Raw genomic sequence first — 26,837 nt, forward strand, 5'->3', positions numbered from 1 at the left:
CATGAAGAGAGAGTTCCAACCTTTGACAGCCATCTAGTATGAACTAACATGTAGAGAGAGTTTCACCCTTCGACAGCCATCTAGTACGAACTAACATGAAGAGAGAGTTCCAACCTTTGACAACCATCTAGTACGAACTAACATGTAGAGAGAGTTTCACCCTTTGACAGCCATCTAGTACGAACTAACATGAAGAGAGAGTTCCAACCTTTGACAGCCATCTAGTACGAACTAACATGTAGAGAGAGTTTCACCCTTTGACAGCCATCTAGTATGAACTAACATGAAGAGAGAGTTCCAACCTTTGACAGCCATCTAGTACGAACTAACATGAAGAGAGAGTTCCAACCTTCGACAGCCATCTAGTACAAACTAACATGAAGAGAGAGTTCCAACCTTTGACAGCCATCTAGTACGAACTAACATGAAGAGAGAGTTCCAACCTTCGACAGCCATCTAGTACGAACTAACATGAAGAGAGAGTTCCAACCTTCGACAGCCATCTAGTACAAACTAACATGAAGAGAGAGTTCCAACCTTTGACAGCCATCTAGTACGAACTAACATGAAGAGAGAGTTTCACCCTTCGACAGCCATCTAGTACGAACTAACATGAAGAGAGAGTTTCACCCTTCGACAGCCATCTACTACGAACTAACATGTAGAGAGAGTTTCACCTTTCGACAGCCATCTAGTACGAACTAACATGTAGAGAGAGTTTCACCTTTCGACAGCCATCTAGTACGAACTAACATGTAGAGAGAGTTTCACCCTTCGACAGCCATCTAGTACGAACTAACATGTAGAGAGAGTTTCACCTTTCGACAGCCATCTAGTATGAACTAACATGTAGAGAGAGTTTCACCCTTTGACAGCCATCTAGTACGAACTAACATGTAGAGAGAGTTTCACCCTTCGACAGCCATCTAGTACGAACTAACATGTAGAGAGAGTTCCAACCTTCGACAGCCATCTAGTACAAACTAACATGAAGAGAGAGTTCCAACCTTTGACAGCCATCTAGTATGAACTAACATGAAGAGAGAGTTCCAACCTTTGACAGCCATCTAGTACGAACTAACATGAAGAGAGAGTTTCACCCTTCGACAGCCATCTAGTACAAACTAACATGAAGAGAGAGTTTCACCCTTCGACAGCCATCTAGTACAAACTAACATGAAGAGAGAGTTCCAACCTTTGACAGCCATCTAGTACGAACTAACATGAAGAGAGAGTTTCACCCTTCGACAGCCATCTAGTACGAACTAACATGAAGAGAGAGTTTCACCCTTCGACAGCCATCTACTACGAACTAACATGTAGAGAGAGTTTCACCTTTCGACAGCCATCTAGTACGAACTAACATGTAGAGAGAGTTTCACCTTTCGACAGCCATCTAGTACGAACTAACATGTAGAGAGAGTTTCATCCTTCGACAGCCATCTAGTACGAACTAACATGTAGAGAGAGTTTCACCTTTCGACAGCCATCTAGTATGAACTAACATGTAGAGAGAGTTTCACCCTTCGACAGCCATCTAGTACGAACTAACATGTAGAGAGAGTTCCAACCTTTGACAGCCATCTAGTATGAACTAACATGTAGAGAGAGTTTCACCCTTTGACAGCCATCTAGTACGAACTAACATGTAGAGAGAGTTTCACCCTTTGACAGCCATCTAGTACGAACTAACATGTAGAGAGAGTTTCACCCTTCGACAGCCATCTAGTACGAACTAACATGTAGAGAGAGTTCCAACCTTCGACAGCCATCTAGTACAAACTAACATGAAGAGAGAGTTCCAACCTTTGACAGCCATCTAGTACGAACTAACATGTAGAGAGAGTTTCACCCTTTGACAGCCATCTAGTACGAACTAACATGTAGAGAGAGTTTCACCCTTCGACAGCCATCTAGTACGAACTAACATGAAGAGTGAGTTCCAACCTTGCAGACGCGAGAGACATTGTCCAACTTCTGCTGAATGGAGGCGATGGCGTCTATGAAGGCCGTCTGGAAGATGATACATGAAGCCCTGTCTGGGAAGTCTGGTATCTGAGATAACTCAAGCAGGAACCTAGAGACAACACAGGTGACAGGAAGAGTGACATGATGGACGTTACTTTGATGTTACTACCGTCTTTGTCAAGTCTTTGAAAGATGGTGCCTTAGAGACGGAGCTAATCACGTATTCCCCAGCTACCGCCCTACACAGAATATAAAACATGTGAGTCCCATCGCCCTCTATCGTCTCCTTGTGGCCGGCCGGGCGCATGCACGCTGACGTTGGTTGCCAGCTTTACGACGTTCCCTCCGACACGTTGGTACGGTTGGCTTACGGGTTAAGCGAGCAGTATGTCAAGAAAAAAATAAAAATGATGTATGTGATGAGGAGGGAAAGGAGAACACTTACTGTTCAGGTTTGTCCAGCAGCTTGACTTCCTCCTCGGACGTTTGGTAGTGTCTCTTTATCCGTTCCAGCTCATCAGGCTGGGCTCTCTGAGATGAGAGGCACAAACAACACTTGAAGAAGTCTCAAAATGCTAAAAAAAAGTCAGGCTGGGCTCTCTGAAAGGGAAACCAAACTGAACAGTACAATAAAAAGAAAGGAGGACAGAAGTAGTTCAGGACACTCACGTTTTCGTATAAAGCCTGGATGGTTTCCACGTCCACCACAGAGTTGTCCACATTCAGCACAGCTACAGGAGTAAACAGGTTCATTGAGTCATGCTTTAAATCAAAGGACACATTTGTGGGACACTGTCCCACCCCAGCTCGTGCCTAGAGGGGCAGGGAGTTTTACAGTGTGTTGATTTAGTCCTGGGGTGGCAGGTAGCCTAGTGGTTAGAGCATTGGACTAGTAACTGAAAGGTTGCAAGTTCGAATCTCTAAGCTGACAAGGTACAAATCTGTCATTCTGAACAGGCAGTTAACCCACTGTTCCTAGGCCGTCATTGAAATTAAGAATTTGTTCTTAACTGACTTGCCGAGTTAAATAAAGGTAAAATAAGGATATTCTTGCAGGGCATGTAGTGGTGGTGTAGACAGAGCTATATTAGTGAGGCTTTCACCATAATCACACAAGATACCAAGCTAAGCAAACTGGCTTAAAGTTCTTCTCTTGTCACAATTCCCAAGGTCTCATGTTTCAACGAGCTGAAATCCAACATGATGATCAAATGGAGGTTTCCCTTCTGTCCCCTGCTTTTCCCAGTTTTCACCTATTGTGTTCCCAGTTTCCCCCTATTGTGTTCCCAGTTTCCCCCTATTGTGTCCCCAGTTTCCCCCTATTGTGTTCCCAGTTTCCCCCTGTTGTGTTCTTAGTTTCCCCCTGCTGTGTTCCCTGTTTTCACCTATTGTGTTCCCAGTTTCCCCCTGTTGTGTTCCCAGTTTCCCCCTATTGTGTTCCCAGTTTCCCCCTGTTGTGTTCCCAGTTTCCCCCTATTGTGTTCCCAGTTTCCCCCTATTGTGTTCCCTGTTTTCACCTATTGTGTTCCCAGTTTCCCCCTGTTGTGTTCCCAGTTTCCCCCTGTTGTGTTTCCTGTAAGTACCCTGTTCAAACACAAACATACACACAATTACACACACACACACACACACACACACACACACATACATACACACACGCACAAACACAGACACACAAACACACACATAGCCCAAAAATCTCCACTGATGGGAAACGAACTGCTCCCTGCCACAGAAACCAAAGACACCCACATTGTAGATTCCTTCCCCTTACAGTACTGTATTTCCCAGATAAAATGGGAACTCTGAGTCTACGTCCCAAATGGCTATGCTGTATGCTGTATTTAGTGCACTACCTTTGATCAAAGCCCTATGGGTTCTAGGGGCTCTGGTTAAAAGAAGTGCACTATATAGGGAATAGGGTGCCATTTGGAACTCGGCCTCACACTGTAATTCTGGGATGTTTTCTGCTGAGGCCAGTCCCTTTGTCTAATACTGATCATATATCTTGTTCATTCATTAACTCCTGATGTTCCACTCAGTCTGACTATATAAGACGTGACAGTAAATCCCGATGTTCCACTCAGTCTGACTATATAAGACGTGACAGTAAATCCTGATGTTCCACTCAGTCTGACTATATAAGACGTGACAGTAACTCCTGATGTTCCACTCAGTCTGACTATATAAGACGTGACAGTAACTCCTGATGTCCCACTCAGTCTGACTATATAAGACGTGACAGTAACTCCTGATGTTCCACTCAGTCTGACTATATAAGACGTGACAGTATTACGGTACAGCTGAATGGAGATTTGGTAATGGTTGGAATTAGCCAATGTCTGTCTGAAGTCAAATACAGGGTAGAGGGGCCAAGAGTCAGATGTTTAGTTGTGGTTCAGATGACTCACGTGGTTGGAGCGTAACCATGCATAGATTACCCACATGTAAAGGGGGATACCTAGTCAGTTGTACAACTGAATGCCTTCAAATGAAATGTGTCTTCCACATTTAACCCAACCCCTCTGAATCAGAGAGGTGCGGTGGGCTGCCTTAATTGACATCCACATCATCGAAGCCCAACTGTCTTGCTCAGGGGCAGAAAGACAGATTTTTACCTTGTCAGCTTGGGGATTCGATCTAGCAACCTTTTGGATACTGGACCAACTCCCCTGCACGCCAGGCTACCCGCCAGGCTACCTGCCTCCCCACTGGCCACAAACCGGTTGAATCAAAGTTGTTTCAACGTAATTTGTCAACGCATTGTGACGTGGAAGCTACGTGGAAAATAAATTGGATTTGAAAAAAGTAATCAAGGTTAAATGTTGTTTTGAGTTGAAATTTCAAGCACAGGATTATGTCACCATGGTAACCAAATTTCAACATAGACAAAACCTTGTATAAAAATAATTTGAATATGTACCTTTAAAACATCGTCAGATCTTCAACGTTATATCCACTATCAGAAAAAATGCATGTGTCTGGCCAGCACTTCCTACGGGAGAATTGATCGATGTACAGCTAGCTACCCTTTGTTCTCCCCTTCAGGGTTTTAATCCAGATCAGCCCTGTTTGCTATGGCCATTAGCAGTGTGCTATCCGGAGAATGAATGTTGAGAGATTTCCACTTAAAAACGAAATAGATTTACTGTTGCTATCAAAGTCTTTCCAAAGGGAAGGTTTAACAGTGCAAATGAAATGTGAACATAAAACATAAACTAATTTATCATGAATGATGCTATGTATATGCCTATCTAGCATTTGCAAAGTCATCAACAGTTATTGTTTCAAATGAACCCAGAATTCCATTAGAAATAGACAATACAATAGGCCTAGGATTTCAAGCTCTGGTTGATTTCAAATGTAATGATATTTAGTGATATTGAATTGTGTTTGGTTGTCAACACAACCAGACATCAGCATTTGAAGAAGATGTATATTCTGACTGGATAGTTCCATCTGAGCCACTGACTTAGTCTGGCTTTAATTCCAGTTTGTCTACAAATTAATCATTGATATGTTGGATTCACGTCTCCATCTCAACCAAAAGTCTATGTTAAAGAAAAGGACTAAATCAAATCAGAGTTTATTTAAGGTTTGCCGGTCTAAGTCCGTGGCACAAGTGGAACTATCTAAAGAGATGCATTGCCTTCAAATGTTGACACGTGGTTGCCATAACAACCTAACACAATTCAACATACCTTTTGAAATACAATAAATAGCCTATTAACTTGTCGACAGTTTAAAAATGACATGTTGGATTAAAGTTAAAGAATGGAATTAAGTCAGTGGCCCAGACGGAACTATCCAAGCAGTAGATACATCTACTTTAAATGTTGATATTGAGTTGCGTTGTTAAACAAACACAATTAAATATTACTACTGTTTTACAATAAATAGCCTAAAGTTAAGGCCATCTTACATCTAATGTAACATTCAACCCTAAAATGAGTAACACATCCATGGCCACATTTAGAGGTTACTGTAACTATTAAGTTCTCCTTATGTACTTTTAATGTAATTTAAACTGCAATCCTGGTCATTTGGTTCTGCTATTAGATGAAGCACAGCGATATGAATGAACTACTGCAGTGGGCTAAATCAGGGTTACACAGAGTGTTTCTTGGTGGTCTTCAACAAATCTAATTTGTAACAAAAGTTTACACCTCACACACATGGTTATGGTCTTACGGAATAGAACACACCTGTACCATTTCAGATATAGAGTTGAAATGCACTGTTTTACATTTTGAGTATTACACTTTATATACATCACAGAAGACTGAAATTTAACAAAACCGTTTGCGCCAAAAACACTGGATAAATGTATTTTATATTTTTTATTTTATAATGTTTATGAATTCGGAAATTCGGAAAATATGAATAACATTCCATCAATGAGGCCACTAGAGGGCGATTTGATCATTTTACTGCAGGAAAGGGCTATACTGTTGTATAAATAAAGAAAACATCTTTGTATTTAAAAAAACATTGTATTCCAATTTAAACTTTGCTGTACTTTAAAATGTTTGAAAGCGCAGTGATAGACATTTGGGTGACGACTAAACCCAAACTAATTTTTCCATTGGAATTTCGTTGTGGTTGAAAGCGTAGTGATAACACATTGGAAATTAAACTTCATTTTGGTGGTCTTTTTGAATGGGTGAATATAGGACGTAATTGCATTGATCTCAACCAAATATTACCCAATTATCCACGTTGAAATGAGATGGTGTGCCCAGTGGGTGGTGCTTGAGTTGTGGGTTTGAGTCCTACGTTGGCCACAAATATTGAATATAATGTATGCGTAAACTGTAAATCGCGCCAGACTATCTTAGATTAAAGTTGTGTGTTCTGGTCCTACATGGGCCACATAGGCATTTATCTACTATTTATGTAATAACTTTGGATAAAAGCCTCTGTTGAATGTCAAGATTACATTTAAAAAATAGAGTATATATGCACCCTTCTTCTCAGAGATGATGTTATATGGACAGTATACACCAGTGGTTTTCAAACCTCCTCTCGGGGATACAAGACGTTTCACGATTTTGTTGTAGCCCTGAATTAGCTCTCCCGATTCAACTAATCAAGGTTCACCTAATCTGGTTCACCTAATCTGGTTCACCTAATCGGATTCACCTAATAATCCCAGAGGAGAGGTTTGAAAACCAATGCTATGTGTCACTCACCTTGCTGTATGTCCTTCATCTCCAGGTGCAGACTAGAGATGAGTATCCCTACGGCCTGGGAACGCTTCCCATCCAGCAGCTTCATGATCTGCAGGAAGAGAGAAAACTGTGTGAGTAGAAGTTGCCTCTAACCACTGACACAGGGTCAGATATTAGTCTTCCCATCCAGCAGCTTCATGATCTGACCAGGGAGAGGAGGACGACACAGTGACCATGACAACAGTGGAGCGTGGCTGACCATCACATGAGGTAAGAGGAAGGGAACTGGACTAATGGAAACTAGTAGAGGATCATTAATGGAAAGCAGAGTCTCTCTCTCTCTGATGGAGAATATCATCGCAGTCCAAAGAGGTATAAAAGTACATTGAAGGTCACAACATGGTGTGCAGTACCTATTAAAGTGGAAACCTTGCATAATTCATAGCCAGAGCTGTAGCTGGAAGACTTTTCCATGTGTCTTGGCTGACTACTGAAAAACGACCATGGGGACTTCATCTTGGCTGACTATAGATAGATGACTATGGGGACTTCATCATGGCTGACTATAGATAGATGACTATGGGGACTTCATCTTGTATCTTGGCTGACTATAGATAGATGACTATGGGGACTTCATCGTTTATCTTGGCTGACTATAGATAGATGACTATGGGGATTTCATCTTGGCTGACTATAGATAGATGACTATGGGGACTTCATCTTGTATCTTGGCTGACTATAGATAGATGACTATGGGGACTTCATCTTGTATCTTGGCTGACTATAGATAGATGACTATGGGGACTTCATCTTGTATCTTGGCTGACTATAGATAGATGACTATGGGGACTTCATCTTGTATCTTGGCTGACTATAGATAGATGACTATGGGGACTTCATCTTGGCTGACTATAGATAGATCATGTCCATTCCAAGAGCAAATGCAGACACTGTTGGCCTCCAGCAATACAAAATTGCTGAATATTTGGAGAAAAACTGTAGTTATAGCTAGATGTACTGAAAGTCCCAGGCTGGTATGTTTAATCCTCAGATACCAGTGTCCTCTAGTGGACAATAGACACATTGCTACCTTGTATTGAGCTACATACAGACTCCTCTACCTTCTTGGCCTTGGCTTTCTTCTCATAGGCCTCTGCCAGAGGTTTTCTCTTTGTCTGTATGGTGGTCTTGGAGAACAGGTCTTCAAACTCTGTGGTGTTGATGATGTCTGGTTCCTCAAGAGAGTTCCACAATGTGTCTTTACTGGGGAGGAGAAGATGGGGGAAGAGAGAGAGAGAGTGAGTGAGTGAGTGAGTGAGTGAGTGAGTGAGTGAGTGAGTGAGCGAGTGGTAAATGGAAGGAAAAGAGAGAGAGGTAGTGAGCTCATGGGATCCTGAGTTATTCTGCAAAAAGATTAGAGTTGGATAAATGTAGATGAACTTGAATTTACAGGATACCTTCAAGCCTTATCAAAATTCCATACCTAAAACCTTGAATTTGGAAAAATGACCTGAATGGACTATTACTACCAAGGACTATCAAGAAAACATTTCTAACAAACCAAAACCTGCAGAAGAAACACAGCGGAACCTGGAAATACCATCCAACACAAAACTGAATGAGTAATGTTCAGTCTGAACCTACTTCTTAAGCCAAAAAGTAAAAGACAATCATCTCTAGGTAATTTTGTTATATAAAGCTTAATAAATAAGGCTATGAAGCTACCAACCTGCTAGCACAGAACTGACCTGGCTGCAGCTTCAGTTAGCACTGAAATGCAGAGGCCTTTGAAGCCCCCATGGCTTATCCCTGTGAAGAGGTCATTAAAATGCAGTACCCCATGGATATTAAAAATAACACGGAATAAGGACAATCCAGAGACATTATTTGCTGACTGCTACAAAGAGGGGAATGTAAGCAACTTAATTTCCCACAAAGACAATCCCCTGGCATGACACAGTGCTATAAGAGCAAACTACCCCTATGTCAAGAGAGAGGGTATTGGCCCAGGGTGGAAACTCAGAATACTAGACATTGAGGAAATTGAAACAACCTCTGTCAACATGTACAAGTCTGGGACAGTAATGGTGCAGGGCATCCTCATGCAGTTCCAGAGAGACTTTTACGGGATCAAAGAGAGAACACAGCAGGAAAAGATCTCTCTCTGTGTGACGACTCCCCCGTCCTGAGTGAGTCTGATCACACCTCTTCAAACTGTCCTGCAGACGAGGATAGTCACCTCCCCAGCACTGAACACACCCAGGTCCCACAACTGCACTGCTACTCCATCATTGAGAGGGATAAATCCACAGAGCTGGAGAGAGACATGGTGGAGCTCAGAGAGCCAGTCCACACAATCCAGACAGAACAAACCCATAAAACAGACCAGCACAACAACACCCCCCCAAAAAGACCCAGAGGGCAGAAGGTGGAGATGGACGGCTGTCTTGAGAGAGCTGGCTGCTCTACGGACTGAGGTGAGAGAACTTAAAGAGGCACACATGTAACTGAAGGCGGAGTTGAGAACGCTGAGGTGTGACAGAGAGCAGGACACTCCCCCAGAGAAGCCAGCAGAACAGCCCACCTCAGACCCAGACCTGGATGACAACCTCAACACCACAATGGGACAGACAACACAGGACCCACCCCGTCCTAACAGCCCCCCCGTCATCTCCCCTGATAGCTCTCTTGACAACCCCACACATCCACTGACGGGACACAAAAGCCAGAGATTGTGCTCCTTATTGACTCAAATGGCAAATACATTCAAGAGGAAAACCTTTTTCCCAAACACAAAGTGGCTAAACTCTGGTGCCCAAACAGTAGGCCCTGGAGCTGTTGTCAGAGGACAGACACTAGGCATGTCCTGGAGCTGTTGTCAGAGGACTGACTAGGGTCCCCCAGCCACATCATAATTCACACGGGCACAAATTACCTGAGAACACAGCAGGAAAGGGTGGCCACAGCACTCAAAGGATTGAAAAAGCGTCTTCCACTTTCCCCAACGCACAAGCGGTTATCTCCACCCTGGTACCAGGAAAATACTTTCACCCTGCAATGGGTGAATGCAAGCATTTCCCGAGACTGTACCCCAAAACCTAATGTCTACCTGGCCCACCACTCCACCCTGGACATGAACAGCCTTTACGACCAGGTCCACCTCTACAAGGCAGCAATCCCAGCTTTTGCCAGGACCGTGAAGGACGTCAGCCTCAACCGTAGCCCCAGCACCTAACCCCAACCAGACCAGACCTGAAAGACCCCCTCCCGAAAGACCTGTACTGAGAGAACCCACGCCAAGAGGACCTACACCCAGACCACAGCATCACCAGCCACACCCCAACTAGCTAAGACCACCCCAAACAAACCCTGGCAACACCTTGTATTGCCCCCCCCCCCATACCAGACCTATGCCCCTTCTGCCCACCCCATGTCCCCTGCCCCTGCAGCAAGGACCTCAACATGACAGCAGGACATATGCCCAGGCCGTGAGCAGAGAAACAGGCCCAACCCCCACTATTACACCCGCTCAAGTCCCATCCTGCGACCTAAGAGGTATGTATCAGATGCTCAACATGCTCTGCTCACACCTACTGTGATGGTCCGGACCTAAACCACAGAACTGGACAAGAACCTGACACCACCAGCACACAGGGGGACAAACACCATCCTGGAGGAGAGAACATTCCCTCCCCCATATGCCCCCCTAGGCACAACTACGACAACATAACCAACAAAAATTTGTCACAACTCCTGCAGCTCTGTCACACGCTGGGTATGTACATAGTCAATGATAGGCTGTGAGGGGACTCCTATGGTAAGTACACCTATAGCTCATCTCTTGGCAGTAGTACTGTAGACTACTTTATCACTGACCTCAACCCAGAGTCTCTCAGAGTGTTCACAGTCAGTCCACTGACACCCTGATCAGATCACAGCAAAATCACAGTCTACTTAAACAGAGTTTTGCTCAATCATGAGGCATCAAAGCCAAAGGAGCTGAATAATATTAATCTGATAGTGGTAGTGGCGTGGTAGATGTCTGGTCTCCTTTATGGCTCTAATCTGATAGTGGTAGTGAGGTGGTAAATGTCTAGTCTCCATTATTGCTCCAATCTGGTTTTGGGCTGGTAGGTGCCTAGTGTCCCTTATGGCTCTAAACTGTTAGTGGTTGTGGGGTGGAAGATAACTAGTCTCTTTTATGGCTCTAATCTGATAGTGGTAGTGGGGAGGTAGATGTCTAGTCTCCCTTATGGCTCTAATCTGATAGTGGTAGTGGGGAGGTAGATGTCTAGTCTCCCTTATGGCTCTAATCTGACAGTGGTAGATGACAAGTCTCCCTTATGGCTCTAATCTGATAGTAGTAGATGACAAGTCTCCCTTATGGCTCTAATCTGTTAGTGGTAGATGACAAGTCTCCCTTATGGCTCTAATCTGATAGTAGTAGATGACAAGTCTCCCTTATGGCTTTAATCTGCTAGTGGTAGATGACAAGTCTCCTTTATGGCTCTAATCTGACAGTGGTAGTGGGGTGGTAGATGTCTAGTCTCTCTTATTGGAAAACTAGACAAACAACAACACGAATAGTTATCTATCCAAAACGGAGATGTATGGATAAAAACACTTCTCCAATCTTTTGGGCCCTACAACGAAGTACAAACAGCAAAAACATGATCAACTGAAAATCTTAGAATCAACTATTAAAGCCTACCAGAACCCACTGGATTCTCCAATTACATTGAATGAACTACAGGACAAAATACAAACCCTACATCCCAAAAAGGCCTGTGGGGTTGATGCTATCCTCAATGAAATGATAAAATATAAACACCACAAATTCCAATTGGCTATACTTAAACTCTTTAACTTCTCTAGGCTAGGGGGCAGTATTTTCACGTCCGGATGAAAAGCGTGCCCAGAGTAAGCTGCCTGCTACTCAGGCCCAGATGCTAGGATATGCATATTATTAATAGATATTGATAGAAAACACTCTAAAGTTTCTAAAACTGTTTGAATGATGTCTGTGAGTATAACAGAACTCATATGACAGGCAAAAACCGGAGAAAAAAATCCAACCAGGAAGTGGGATATCTGATGTTTGTAGTTTTTCAACTCTTTGCTTATCCAATATACAGTGGAAATGGGGTCATATTGCACATCCTAAGGCTTCCACTAGATGTAAACCTTCTTTAGAACCTTGTTTGAGGCCTCTACTGTGAAGTGGGGGCGAATGAGAGGGGAATGAGTCAGAGGTCTGCCAGAGAGCCACGAGCTGACCATGCGCGTTCATGTGAGAGTTAGCTTGTGTTCCATTGCAATTCTACAGACAAAGGAATTCTCCGGTTGGAACATTATTGAAGATTTAATTTTAAAACATCCTAAAGATTGATTCTATACATCGTTTGACATACTTCTACGGACAGTAACGGAACTTTTTGACTTTTCGTCTGCACCTAGTGATCGCGCGTCATGAATTTTGATAACTGGGCTAAACGCGCGAACAACAAGGAGGTATTTGGACATAAATGATGGACTTCATCAAACAAAACAAACATTTATTGTGGAACTGGGATTCCTGGGAGTGCATTCTGATGAAGATTATCAAAGGTAAGTGAATATTTATAATGCTATTCTGACATCTGTTGATGTAAAAGGGCTTTATAAATACATCTGATTGATTGATTGATTAATCAAGTTGACAGGGACAATGAACACTAATTATATTCTGTAAATGTGCCAGATTTAGCCAGCTGGATAGTTTTCATCGGTAGGCAGACAGATACAAAAAAAAAATTATACAATTTTCTTCACACAAAAAAAAACCTAAAATAAAACATTCCCTATTTAATTGAATTGATTGTTAGTTGTAACACCTACTTGTTGTCCTGTGTCTGTATCCTGGTCCAGTAGAGAGGTTTCATGGGGCAGGCTGGTTGCACAGCCGGCTTCCTGGGGGGTTTATCTAGCATGGTACTGAAGGTCAGACACCCTGGAGGGGGAGGTGGTGGGGGGCCACAGCCTGGTGGAGGGGGTGGAGGTGGTGGGGGGCCACAGCCTGGTGGTGGAGGTGGAGGGGCGGACCCTGGTGGAGGGGGTGGAGGTGGAGGGGCGGACCCTGGTGGAGGGGTCGGAAGAGGTGGAGGGGGCCCGTCGAGTCCCTGGGTCTGGGTTAGAGCAGGAAGGAAAGGAAGAGGAGGAGGAGATGGGGCTAGGTTGCCTGATAATAAGCCTTCATGAGGTGCAGGTGGTTCGGATAGTGGGATTGGAGGAGCAGGAGGTGGAGGGAGATGAACGGGGGAAGAAGAGGGAGAGGTAGCCTGACAAGACAGATTTAGACTGATAGAAGCCAGATCCAGTCTCTTAGGCAAGTTGAGGGGGGGTTGGGGGAAGGTCATGTGGTCCGTCTGGACGTACACAGTGCGGAAGGCCCGGGATGAGAGGCCATCTCCCGTGGATACGGCCACGTCTCGGAGCTCTCCACGGCGGTGGTGGGCACCCAGGGCCAAGTCACTTTGTAGCCTGGCCAAGGTGACCTCCAGATGGGTTACACACTCTTCGTTGTCCCCTCTCAGCTGGTGCAGCTGCTTCCCATAGTCCTCCTGCATTCATATTTATACAAGGTTAAGGTTAGGGTTGTTTTAGGGTTAAAGTTGTGTTAGGGTTGTTTTAGGGTGTCACGTTCGTCATAACGAGGAGACCAAGGCGCAGCGTGAGATTAATACATTCTTCTTTATTTAAACGAAGAACACTAAACAAACTAACAAAAATAACAAAACGAACGTGATGCCATAAACACGAGTGCTGACATGCAACTACACATAGACAATAACCCACAAAACCAAAATGGAAAATGGCAACATAAATAGGATCCCCAATCAGAGACAACGATAAACAGCTGCCTCTGATTGGGAACCAATTCAGGTCACCATAGACCTACATTTACCTATACAATACCAAAACCCCATAGATATACAAAAAACCCTAGACGAGACAAAAACACCCATACCCACCCTCGCCACACCCTGACCTAACCAAAATAATAAAGAAAACAAAGATAACTAAGGTCAGGGCATGACATAGGGTTGTTTTGGGGCTAGGGTTGTTTTGGGGTTAGGGTTGTGTCAGGGTTAGGGTTGTGTTAGGGTTAGGGTTGTGTTAGGGTTAGGGTTGTGTTAGGGTTGTGTTAAGGTTGTGTTAGGGTTGTTTTGGGGTTAGGGTTGTGTTAGGGTTGTGTTAGGGTTAGGGTTGTGTTAGGGTTGTGTTAGGGTTAAGGTTAGGGTTGTGTTAGGGTTAGGGTTGTGTTAGGGTTAGGGTTGTGTTAGGGTTAGGGTTGTGTTAAGGTTGTGTTAGGGTTAGGGTTAGGGTTGTGTTAGGGTTAGGGTTGTGTTAAGGTTGTGTTAGGGTTAGGGTTGTGTTAGGGTTAGGGTTGTGTTAAGGTTGTGTTAGGGTTAGGGTTGTGTTAGGGTTAGGGTTGTGTTAAGGTTGTGTTAGGGTTAGGGTTAGGGTTGTGTTAAGGTTGTGTTAGGGTTAGGGTTAGGGTTGTGTTAAGGTTGTGTTAGGGTTAGGGTTGTGTTAGGGTTAGGGTTGTGTTAAGGTTGTGTTAGGGTTAGGGTTGTGTTAGGGTTAGGGTTGTGTTAAGGTTGTGTTAGGGTTAGGGTTGTTTTATTTATTTAAATTTTATTTTATTTCACCTTTATTTAACCAGGTAGGCCAGTTGAGAACAAGTTCTCATTTACAACTGCGACCTGGCCAAGATAAAGCAAAGCAGTGCGACAAAAACAACACAGAGTTACACATGGAATAAACAAACATACAGTCAATAACACAATAGAAAAATCTGTATACAGTGTGTGCAAATTAAGTAAGGAGGTAAGGCAATAAATAGGCCATAGTAGCAAAATAATTACAATTTAGCAATTAACACTGGAGTGATATATGTGCAGATGAGGATGTGCAAGTAGAAATACTGGTGTGCAAAAGAGCAGAAAAACAAATATGGGGATGAGGTAGGTAGTTGGTTGGATGGGCTATTTACAGATGGCTGTGTAGAGCTGCAGTGATCGGTAAGCTGCTCTGACAGCTGACGCTTAAAGTTAGTGAGGGAGATATAAGTCTCCAACTTCAGTGATTTTTGCAATTCATTCCAGTCATTGGCAGTAGAGAACTGGAAGGAAACACGGCCAAAGGGGGTGTTGGGGATGACCGGTGAAATATACCTGCTGGAGCACGTGCTACGGGTGGTTGTTGCTATTGTGACCAGTGAGCTGAGAAAAAGTGGAGCTTTACCTAGCAGAGACTTATAGATGACCTGGAGCCAGTGGGTTTGGCGACGAATATGTAGCGAGGACCAGCCAACGAGAGCATACAGGTCGCAGTGGTGTGTAGAATATGGGGCTTTGGTGACAAAACGGTTGGCACTGTGACAGACTGCATCCAATTTGCTGAGTAGAGTGTTGGAGGCTATTTTGTAAAGGACATCGCCGAAGTCATGGATCGGTAGGATAGTCAGTTTTACGAAGGTATGTTTGGCAGCATGAGTGAAGGAGGCTTTGTTGCGAAATAGGAAGCAGATTCTAGATTTACCTTTGGATTGGAGGTGCTTAATGTGAGTCTGGAAGGAGAGTTTACAGTCTAACCAGACACCTAGGTATTTGTAGTTGTCCACATATTCTAAGTCAGAACCGTCCAGAGTAGTGATGCTAGTCGGGCAGGCGGGTGCGTTGGCAGCGATCGGTTGAAGAGCATACATTTAGTTTTACTAGCATTTAAGAGCAGTTGCAGGCCATGTTTTGGGGTGAGGGTTGTTTTGGGGTGAGGGTTGTTTTGGGGTTAGGGTTGTGTTGGGGTTAGGGTTGTGTTGGGGTTGTGTTAAGGTTAGGCTTGTGTTAAGGTTAGGGTTGTGTTAGGGTTTATGTTAGGGTTGTGTTAAGGTTAGGGTTGTGTTAGGGTTTATGTTAGGGTTGTGTTAGGGTTGTGTTTGGGTTAAGGTTAGGGTTAAGGTTAAGGTGTGTTAGGGTTTATGTTAGGGTTGTGTTAAGGTTAGGGTTAGGGTTGTGTTAGGGTTAGGGTTAGGGTTGTGTTAGGGTTAGGGTTGTGTTAGGGTTGTGTTAGGGTTAGGGTTGTCTTAGGGTTTGGATTGTGTTAGGGTTGTGTTAGGGTTAGGGTTGTGTTAGGGCTGTGTTAGGGTTGTGTTTGGGTTATGTTAGGGTTAGGGTTGTGTTAGGGTTAGGGTTGTGTTGGGTTAAGGTTAGGGTTGTGTTAGGGTTAGGGTTGTGTTAGGGTTAGGGTTGTGTTAGGGTTAAGGTTAGGGTTGTGTTAGGGTTAGGGTTGTGTTAGGGTTGTGTTAGGGTTAAGGTTGTGTTAGGGTTGTGTTAGGGTTAAGGTTGTGTTAGGGTTGTGTAAGGGTTACGGTTGTGTTAGGGTTATGGTTGTGTTTGGGTTAGGGTTGTGTTACAACGAGAACAGTTAGGGTCGTGTTAAAACGAGAACAGTTAGGGTCGTGTTAGGGTTGTGTTACAACGAGAACAGTTAGGGTCGTGTTAGGGTTGTGTTACAACGATAACAGTTAGGGTTGTGTTACAACGAAAACAGTTAGGGTTGTGTTACAACGAGAACAGTTAGGGTTGTGTTACAACGAGAACAGTTAGGGTTGTGACACAACGAGAACAGTTAGGGTTGTGTAACAACGAGAACAGTTAGGGTTGTGACACAACGAGAACAGTTAGGGTTGTGACACAACGAGAACAGTTAGGGTTGTGTTACAACGAGAACAGTTAGGGTTGTGTAACAACGAGAACAGTTAGGGTCGTGTTACAACGAGAACAGTTAGGGTTGTGACACAACGAGAACAGTTAGGGTTGTGTTACAACGAGAACAGTTAGGGTTGTGACACAACGAGAACAGTTAGGGTTGTGACACAACGACAACAGTTAGGGTTGTGTTACAACGAGAACAGTTAGGGTTGTGACACACCGAGAACAGTTAGGGTTGTGTTACAACGAGAACAGTTAGGGTTGTGTTACAACGAGAACAGTTAGGGTTGTGACACAACGAGTACAGTTAGGGTTGTGTTAGGGTTGTGACACAACGAGAACAGTTAGGGTTGTGTTACAACGAGAACAGTTAGGGTTGTGACACAACGAGTACAGTTAGGGTTGTGTTACAACGAGAACAGTTAGGGTTGTGTTAGGGTTGTGACACAACGAGAACAGTTAGGGTTGTGTTAGGGTTGTGTTACAACGAGAACAGTTAGGGTTATGTTACAACGAGAACAGTTAGGGTTATGTTACAACGAGTACAGTTAGGGTTGTGACACAACGAGAACAGTTAGGGTTGTGACACAACGAGAACAGTTAGGGTTGTGTTAGGGTTGTGTTACAACGAGAACAGTTAGGGTTGTGTTACAACGAGAACAGTTAGGGTTGTGTTACAACGAGAACAGTTAGGGTTGTGTTACAACGAGAACAGTTAGGGTTGTGACACAACGAGTACAGTTAGGGTTGTGACACAACGAGAACAGTTAGGGTTGTGTTACAACGAGAACAGTTAGGGTTGTGTTACAACGAAAACAGTTAGGGTTGTGTTACAACGAGAACAGTTAGGGTTGTGTTACAACGAGAACAGTTAGGGTTGTGACACAACGAGAACAGTTAGGGTTGTGTAACAACGAGAACAGTTAGGGTTGTGACACAACGAGAACAGTTAGGGTTGTGACACAACGAGAACAGTTAGGGTTGTGTTACAACGAGAACAGTTAGGGTTGTGACACAACGAGAACAGTTAGGGTTGTGTAACAACGAGAACAGTTAGGGTCGTGTTACAACGAGAACAGTTAGGGTTGTGACACAACGAGAACAGTTAGGGTTGTGACACAACGACAACAGTTAGGGTTGTGTTACAACGAGAACAGTTAGGGTTGTGACACACCGAGAACAGTTAGGGTTGTGTTACAACGAGAACAGTTAGGGTTGTGTTACAACGAGAACAGTTAGGGTTGTGACACAACGAGTACAGTTAGGGTTGTGTTAGGGTTGTGACACAACGAGAACAGTTAGGGTTGTGTTACAACGAGAACAGTTAGGGTTGTGACACAACGAGTACAGTTAGGGTTGTGTTACAACGAGAACAGTTAGGGTTGTGTTAGGGTTGTGACACAACGAGAACAGTTAGGGTTGTGTTAGGGTTGTGTTACAACGAGAACAGTTAGGGTTATGTTACAACGAGAACAGTTAGGGTTATGTTACAACGAGTACAGTTAGGGTTGTGTTAGGGTTGTGTTACAACGAGAACAGTTAGGGTTGTGTTACAACGAGAACAGTTAGGGTTGTGTTACAACGAGAACAGTTAGGGTTGTGTTACAACGAGAACAGTTAGGGTTGTGACACAACGAGTACAGTTAGGGTTGTGTTACAACGAGAACAGTTAGGGTTGTGTTAGGGTTGTGACACAACGAGAACAGTTAGGGTCGTGTAACAACGAGAACAGATAGGGTCGTGTAACAACGAGAACAGTTAGGGTCGTGTTACAACGAGAACAGTTAGGGTTGTGTCACAACGAGAACAGTTAGGGTTGTGACACAACGAGAACAGTTAGGGTTGTGTCACAACGAGAACAGTTAGGGTTGTGTTACAACGAGAACAGTTAGGGTTGTGTTACAACGAAAACAGTTAGGGTTGTGTTACAACGAGAACAGTTAGGGTTGTGTTACAACGAGAACAGTTAGGGTTGTGACACAACGAGAACAGTTAGGGTTGTGTAACAACGAGAACAGTTAGGGTTGTGACACAACGAGAACAGTTAGGGTTGTGACACAACGAGAACAGTTAGGGTTGTGTTACAACGAGAACAGTTAGGGTTGTGACACAACGAGAACAGTTAGGGTTGTGTAACAACGAGAACAGTTAGGGTCGTGTTACAACGAGAACAGTTAGGGTTGTGACACAACGAGAACAGTTAGGGTTGTGTTACAACGAGAACAGTTAGGGTTGTGACACAACGAGAACAGTTAGGGTTGTGTTACAACGAGAACAGTTAGGGTTGTGACACAACGAGAACAGTTAGGGTTGTGTAACAACGAGAACAGTTAGGGTCGTGTTACAACGAGAACAGTTAGGGTTGTGACACAACGAGAACAGTTAGGGTTGTGTTACAACGAGAACAGTTAGGGTTGTGACACAACGAGAACAGTTAGGGTTGTGACACAACGACAACAGTTAGGGTTGTGTTACAACGAGAACAGTTAGGGTTGTGACACACCGAGAACAGTTAGGGTTGTGTTACAACGAGAACAGTTAGGGTTGTGTTACAACGAGAACAGTTAGGGTTGTGACACAACGAGTACAGTTAGGGTTGTGTTAGGGTTGTGACACAACGAGAACAGTTAGGGTTGTGTTACAACGAGAACAGTTAGGGTTGTGACACAACGAGTACAGTTAGGGTTGTGTTACAACGAGAACAGTTAGGGTTGTGTTAGGGTTGTGACACAACGAGAACAGTTAGGGTTATGTTACAACGAGTACAGTTAGGGTTGTGTTAGGGTTGTGTTACAACGAGAACAGTTAGGGTTGTGTTACAACGAGAACAGTTAGGGTTGTGTTACAACGAGAACAGTTAGGGTTGTGTTACAACGAGAACAGTTAGGGTTGTGACACAACGAGTACAGTTAGGGTTGTGTTACAACGAGAACAGTTAGGGTTGTGTTAGGGTTGTGACACAACGAGAACAGTTAGGGTCGTGTAACAACGAGAACAGAAAGGGTGGTGTAACAACGAGAACAGTTAGGGTCGTGTTACAACGAGAACAGTTAGGGTTGTGTTACAACGAGAACAGTTAGGGTCGTGTTACAATGAGAACAGTTAGGGTTGTGTCACAACGAGAACAGTTAGGGTTGTGACACAACGAGAACAGTTAGGGTTGTGTCACAACGAGAACAGCTAGGGTTGTGTTACAACGAGAACAGTTAGGGTTGTGACACAACGAGAACAGTTAGGGTTGTGTTACACCGAGAACAGTTAGGGTTGTGTCACAACGAGAACAATTAGCGTTGTGTTACAACGAGAACAGTTAGGGTCGTGTTAGGGTTGTGTCACAACGAGAACAGTTAGGGTCAAGTTACAACGAGAACAGTTAGGGTTGTGTCACAACGAGAACAGTTAGGGTTGTGTTAGGGTTGTGTTACAATGAGAACAGTTAGGGTTGTGTTACAACGAGTACAGTTAGGGTTGTGTTAGGGTTGTGACACAACGAGAACAGTTAGGGTTGTGTTACAACGAGAACAGTTAGGGTTGTGACACAACGAGAACAGTTAGGGTTGTGTTACACCGAGAACAGTTAGGGTCGTGTTACAACGAGAACAGTTAGGGTCGTGTTAGGGTTGTGTCACAACGAGAACAGTTAGGGTTGTGACACAACGAGAACAGTTAGGGTCGTGTTACAACGAGAACAGTTAGGGTTGTGTTACAATGAGAACAGTTAGGGTTGTGTTAGGGTTGTGTTACAACGAGAACAGTTAGGGTTGTGTTAGGGTTGTGTTACAATGAGAACAGTTAGGGTTGTGTTAGGGTTGTGACACAACGAGAACAGTTAGGGTCGTGTCACAACGAGAACAGTTAGGGTTGTGTTACAACGAGAACAGTTAGGGTTGTGTTACACCGAGAACAGTTAGGGTCGTGTTAGGGTTGTGTTACAATGAGAACAGTTAGGGTTGTGTTAGGGTTGTGACACAACGAGAACAGTTAGGGTCTTGTCACAACGAGAACAGTTAGGGTTTTGACACAACGAGAACAGTTAGGGTTGTGTTACACCGAGAACAGTTAGGGTCGTGTTACAACGAGAACAGTTAGGGTTGTGACACAACGAGAACAGTTAGGGTTGTGTTACACCGAGAACAGTTAGGGTTGTGACACAACGAGAACAGTTAGGGTTGTGTTACAACGAGAACAGTTAGGGTTGTGACACAACGAGAACAGTTAGGGTTGTGTTACAACGAGAACAGTTAGGGTTGTGACACAACGAGAACAGTTAGGGTTGTGTAACAACGAGAACAGTTAGGGTCGTGTTACAACGAGAACAGTTAGGGTTGTGTTACAACGAGAACAGTTAGGGTTGTGACACAACGAGAACAGTTAGGGTTGTGACACAACGACAACAGTTAGGGTTGTGTTACAACGAGAACAGTTAGGGTTGTGACACACCGAGAACAGTTAGGGTTGTGTTACAACGAGAACAGTTAGGGTTGTGTTACAACGAGAACAGTTAGGGTTGTGACACAACGAGTACAGTTAGGGTTGTGTTAGGGTTGTGACACAACGAGAACAGTTAGGGTTGTGTTACAACGAGAACAGTTAGGGTTGTGACACAACGAGTACAGTTAGGGTTGTGTTACAACGAGAACAGTTAGGGTTGTGTTAGGGTTGTGACACAACGAGAACAGTTAGGGTTGTGTTAGGGTTGTGTTACAACGAGCACAGTTAGGGTTATCTTACAACGAGAACAGTTAGGGTTATGTTACAACGAGTACAGTTAGGGTTGTGTTAGGGTTGTGTTACAACGAGAACAGTTAGGGTTGTGTTACAACGAGAACAGTTAGGGTTGTGTTACAACAAGAACAGTTAGGGTTGTGTTACAACGAGAACAGTTAGGGTTGTGACACAACGAGTACAGTTAGGGTTGTGTTACAACGAGAACAGTTAGGGTTGTGTTAGGGTTGTGACACAACGAGAACAGTTAGGGTCGTGTAACAACGAGAACAGATAGGGTCGTGTAACAACGAGAACAGTTAGGGTTGTGTTACAACGAGAACAGTTAGGGTCGTGTTACAATGAGAACAGTTAGGGTTGTGTCACAACGAGAACAGTTAGGGTTGTGACACAACGAGAACAGTTAGGGTTGTGTCACAACGAGAACAGTTAGGGTTGTGTTACAACGAGAACAGTTAGGGTTGTGACACAACGAGAACAGTTAGGGTTGTGTTACACCGAGAACAGTTAGGGTTGTGTCACAACGAGAACAGTTAGCGTTGTGTTACAACGAGAACAGTTAGGGTCGTGTTAGTGTTGTGTCACAACGAGAACAGTTAGGGTCAAGTTACAACGAGAACAGTTAGGGTTGTGTCACAACGAGAACAGTTAGGGTTGTGTTAGGGTTGTGTTACAATGAGAACAGTTAGGGTTGTGTTACAACGAGTACAGTTAGGGTTGTGTTAGGGTTGTGACACAACGAGAACAGTTAGGGTTGTGTTACAACGAGAACAGTTAGGGTTGTGACACAACGAGAACAGTTAGGGTTGTGTTACACCGAGAACAGTTAGGGTCGTGTTACAACGAGAACAGTTAGGGTCGTGTTAGGGTTGTGTCACAACGAGAACAGTTAGGGTTGTGACACAACGAGAACAGTTAGGGTCGTGTTACAACGAGAACAGTTAGGGTTGTGTTACAATGAGAACAGTTAGGGTTGTGTTAGGGTTGTGTTACAACGAGAACAGTTAGGGTTGTGTTAGGGTTGTGTTACAATGAGAACAGTTAGGGTTGTGTTAGGGTTGTGACACAACGAGAACAGTTAGGGTCGTGTCACAACGAGAACAGTTAGGGTTGTGTTACAACGAGAACAGTTAGGGTCGTGTTAGGGTTGTGTTACAATGAGAACAGTTAGGGTTGTGTTAGGGTTGTGACACAACGAGAACAGTTAGCGTCGTGTCACAACGAGAACAGTTAGGGTTGTGACACAACGAGAACAGTTAGGGTTGTGTTACACCGAGAACAGTTAGGGTCGTGTTACAACGAGAACAGTTAGGGTTGTGACACAACGAGAACAGTTAGGGTTGTGTTACACCGAGAACAGTTAGGGTTGTGTTACACCGAGAACAGTTAGGGTCGTGTTAGGGTTGTGACACAACGAGAACAGTTAGGGTCGTGTCACAACGAGAACAGTTAGGGTTGTGTTACAACGAGAACAGTTAGGGTTGTGTTACACCGAGAACAGTTAGGGTCGTGTTAGGGTTGTGTTACAATGAGAACAGTTAGGGTTGTGTTAGGGTTGTGACACAACGAGAACAGTTAGGGTCTTGTCACAACGAGAACAGTTAGGGTTTTGACACAACGAGAACAGTTAGGGTTGTGTTACACCGAGAACAGTTAGGGTCGTGTTACAACGAGAACAGTTAGGGTTGTGACACAACGAGAACAGTTAGGGTTGTGTTACACCGAGAACAGTTAGGGTTGTGACACAACGAGAACAGTTAGGGTTGTGTTACAACGAGAACAGTTAGGGTTGTGACACAACGAGAACAGTTAGGGTTGTGTTACAACGAGAACAGTTAGGGTTGTGACACAACGAGAACAGTTAGGGTTGTGTAACAACGAGAACAGTTAGGGTCGTGTTACAACGAGAACAGTTAGGGTTGTGTTACAACGAGAACAGTTAGGGTTGTGACACAACGAGAACAGTTAGGGTTGTGACACAACGACAACAGTTAGGGTTGTGTTACAACGAGAACAGTTAGGGTTGTGACACACCGAGAACAGTTAGGGTTGTGTTACAACGAGAACAGTTAGGGTTGTGTTACAACGAGAACAGTTAGGGTTGTGACACAACGAGTACAGTTAGGGTTGTGTTAGGGTTGTGACACAACGAGAACAGTTAGGGTTGTGTTACAACGAGAACAGTTAGGGTTGTGACACAACGAGTACAGTTAGGGTTGTGTTACAACGAGAACAGTTAGGGTTGTGTTAGGGTTGTGACACAACGAGAACAGTTAGGGTTGTGTTAGGGTTGTGTTACAACGAGCACAGTTAGGGTTATCTTACAACGAGAACAGTTAGGGTTATGTTACAACGAGTACAGTTAGGGTTGTGTTAGGGTTGTGTTACAACGAGAACAGTTAGGGTTGTGTTACAACGAGAACAGTTAGGGTTGTGTTACAACAAGAACAGTTAGGGTTGTGTTACAACGAGAACAGTTAGGGTTGTGACACAACGAGTACAGTTAGGGTTGTGTTACAACGAGAACAGTTAGGGTTGTGTTAGGGTTGTGACACAACGAGAACAGTTAGGGTCGTGTAACAACGAGAACAGATAGGGTCGTGTAACAACGAGAACAGTTAGGGTTGTGTTACAACGAGAACAGTTAGGGTCGTGTTACAATGAGAACAGTTAGGGTTGTGTCACAACGAGAACAGTTAGGGTTGTGACACAACGAGAACAGTTAGGGTTGTGTCACAACGAGAACAGTTAGGGTTGTGTTACAACGAGAACAGTTAGGGTTGTGACACAACGAGAACAGTTAGGGTTGTGTTACACCGAGAACAGTTAGGGTTGTGTCACAACGAGAACAGTTAGCGTTGTGTTACAACGAGAACAGTTAGGGTCGTGTTAGTGTTGTGTCACAACGAGAACAGTTAGGGTCAAGTTACAACGAGAACAGTTAGGGTTGTGTCACAACGAGAACAGTTAGGGTTGTGTTAGGGTTGTGTTACAATGAGAACAGTTAGGGTTGTGTTACAACGAGTACAGTTAGGGTTGTGTTAGGGTTGTGACACAACGAGAACAGTTAGGGTTGTGTTACAACGAGAACAGTTAGGGTTGTGACACAACGAGAACAGTTAGGGTTGTGTTACACCGAGAACAGTTAGGGTCGTGTTACAACGAGAACAGTTAGGGTCGTGTTAGGGTTGTGTCACAACGAGAACAGTTAGGGTTGTGACACAACGAGAACAGTTAGGGTCGTGTTACAACGAGAACAGTTAGGGTTGTGTTACAATGAGAACAGTTAGGGTTGTGTTAGGGTTGTGTTACAACGAGAACAGTTAGGGTTGTGTTAGGGTTGTGTTACAATGAGAACAGTTAGGGTTGTGTTAGGGTTGTGACACAACGAGAACAGTTAGGGTCGTGTCACAACGAGAACAGTTAGGGTTGTGTTACAACGAGAACAGTTAGGGTTGTGTTACACCGAGAACAGTTAGGGTCGTGTTAGGGTTGTGTTACAATGAGAACAGTTAGGGTTTTGTTAGGGTTGTGACACAACGAGAACAGTTAGCGTCGTGTCACAACGAGAACAGTTAGGGTTGTGACACAACGAGAACAGTTAGGGTTGTGTTACACCGAGAACAGTTAGGGTCGTGTTACAACGAGAACAGTTAGGGTTGTGACACAACGAGAACAGTTAGGGTTGTGTTACACCGAGAACAGTTAGGGTTGTGTTACAACGAGAACAGTTAGGGTTGTGTTACAACGAGAACAGTTAGGGTCGTGTTAGGGTTGTGTCACAACGAGAACAGTTAGGGTCGTGTTAGGGTTGTGTCACAACGAGAACAGTTAGGGTTGTGACGTAACGAGAACAGTTAGGGTTGTGTTACAACGAGAACAGTTAGGGTTGTGTTACAACGAGAACAGTTAGGGTCGTGTTAGGGTTGTGTCACAACGAGAACAGTTAGGGTCGTGTTAGGGTTGTGTCACAACGAGAACAGTTAGGGTTGTGACACAACGAGAACAGTTAGGGTCGTGTTACAACGAGAACAGTTAGGGTTGTGTTACAATGAGAACAGTTAAGGTTGTGTTACAACGAGAACAGTTAGGGTCGTGTTAGGGTTGTGTCACAACGAGAACAGTTAGGGTCGTGTTAGGGTTGTGTCACAACGAGAACAGTTAGGGTTGTGACACAACGAGAACAGTTAGGGTCGTGTTACAACGAGAACAGTTAGGGTTGTGTTACAATGAGAACAGGTAGGGTTGTGTTAGGGTTGTGTTACAATGAGAACAGTTAGGGTTGTGTTAAGGTTGTGACACAACGAGAACAATTAGGGTTGTGTTACACCGAGAACAGTTAGGGTCGTGTTAGGGTTGTGTTAGGGTTGTGTTACAACGAGAACACTTAGGGTCGTGTTAGGGTTGTGTCACAACGAGTACAGTTAGGGTTGTGTCACAACGAGTACAGTTAGGGTTGTGACGCAACGAGAACAGTTAGGGTTGTGTCACAACGAGAACAGTTAGGGTTGTGTCACAACGAGAACAGTTAGGGTTGTGTTACAGCGAGAACAGTTAGGGTTGTGTTACAACGAGAACAGTTAGGGTTGTGTTACAACGAGAACAGTTAGGGTTGTGTTACATTGAGAACAGTTAGGGTTGTGTTACAACGAGAACAGTTAGGGTTGTGTTACAACGAGAACAGTTAGGGTTGTGTTACAACGAGAACAGTTAGGGTTGTGTTACAACGAGAACAGTTAGGGTCGTGTTACAACGAGAACAGTTATGGTTGTTACGCAACGAGAACAGTTAGGGTTGTGACACAACGAGAACAGTTAGGGTTGTGACACAACGAGAACAGTTAGGGTTGTGACACAACGAGAACAGTTAGGGTTGTGTTACAACGAGAACAGTTAGGGTTGTGTTACAACGAGAACAGTTAGGGTTGTGTTACAACGAGAACAGTTAGGGTCGTGTTAGGGTTGTGTCACAACGAGAACAGTTAGGGTCGTGTTAGGGTTGTGTCACAACGAGAACAGTTAGGGTTGTGACACAACGAGAACAGTTAGGGTTGTGTTACAACGAGAACAGTTAGGGTTGTGACGCAACGAGAACAGTTAGGGTTGTGTTACAACGAGAACAGTTAGGGTTGTGTTACAACGAGAACAGTTAGGGTCGTGTTAGGGTTGTGTCACAACGAGAACAGTTAGGGTCGTGTTAGGGTTGTGTCACAACGAGAACA

General features: G+C 44.1%; 1 protein-coding gene across 1 annotated transcript in view; it reads right to left on the bottom strand.

The window, feature by feature from the left end:
* Positions 1 to 26,837, bottom strand: part of LOC129825677 (uncharacterized) — a 63,212-nt gene that overhangs the window by 25,145 nt on the left and 11,230 nt on the right. The window contains exons 4-10 of the mRNA XM_055885865.1: positions 13,395 to 13,738; positions 13,017 to 13,307; positions 8,261 to 8,402; positions 7,161 to 7,248; positions 2,638 to 2,699; positions 2,414 to 2,499; positions 1,948 to 2,077 (exon numbers count right to left, since the gene is read on the bottom strand). Of these exons, the coding sequence (XP_055741840.1) occupies positions 1,948 to 2,077; positions 2,414 to 2,499; positions 2,638 to 2,699; positions 7,161 to 7,248; positions 8,261 to 8,402; positions 13,017 to 13,307; positions 13,395 to 13,738 (1,143 nt within the window). The remainder of the gene's footprint in view (positions 1 to 1,947; positions 2,078 to 2,413; positions 2,500 to 2,637; positions 2,700 to 7,160; positions 7,249 to 8,260; positions 8,403 to 13,016; positions 13,308 to 13,394; positions 13,739 to 26,837) is intronic.

Source organism: Salvelinus fontinalis, chromosome 27 (assembly GCF_029448725.1).
Source record: "Salvelinus fontinalis isolate EN_2023a chromosome 27, ASM2944872v1, whole genome shotgun sequence".
NCBI lineage: Eukaryota > Metazoa > Chordata > Actinopteri > Salmoniformes > Salmonidae > Salvelinus > Salvelinus fontinalis.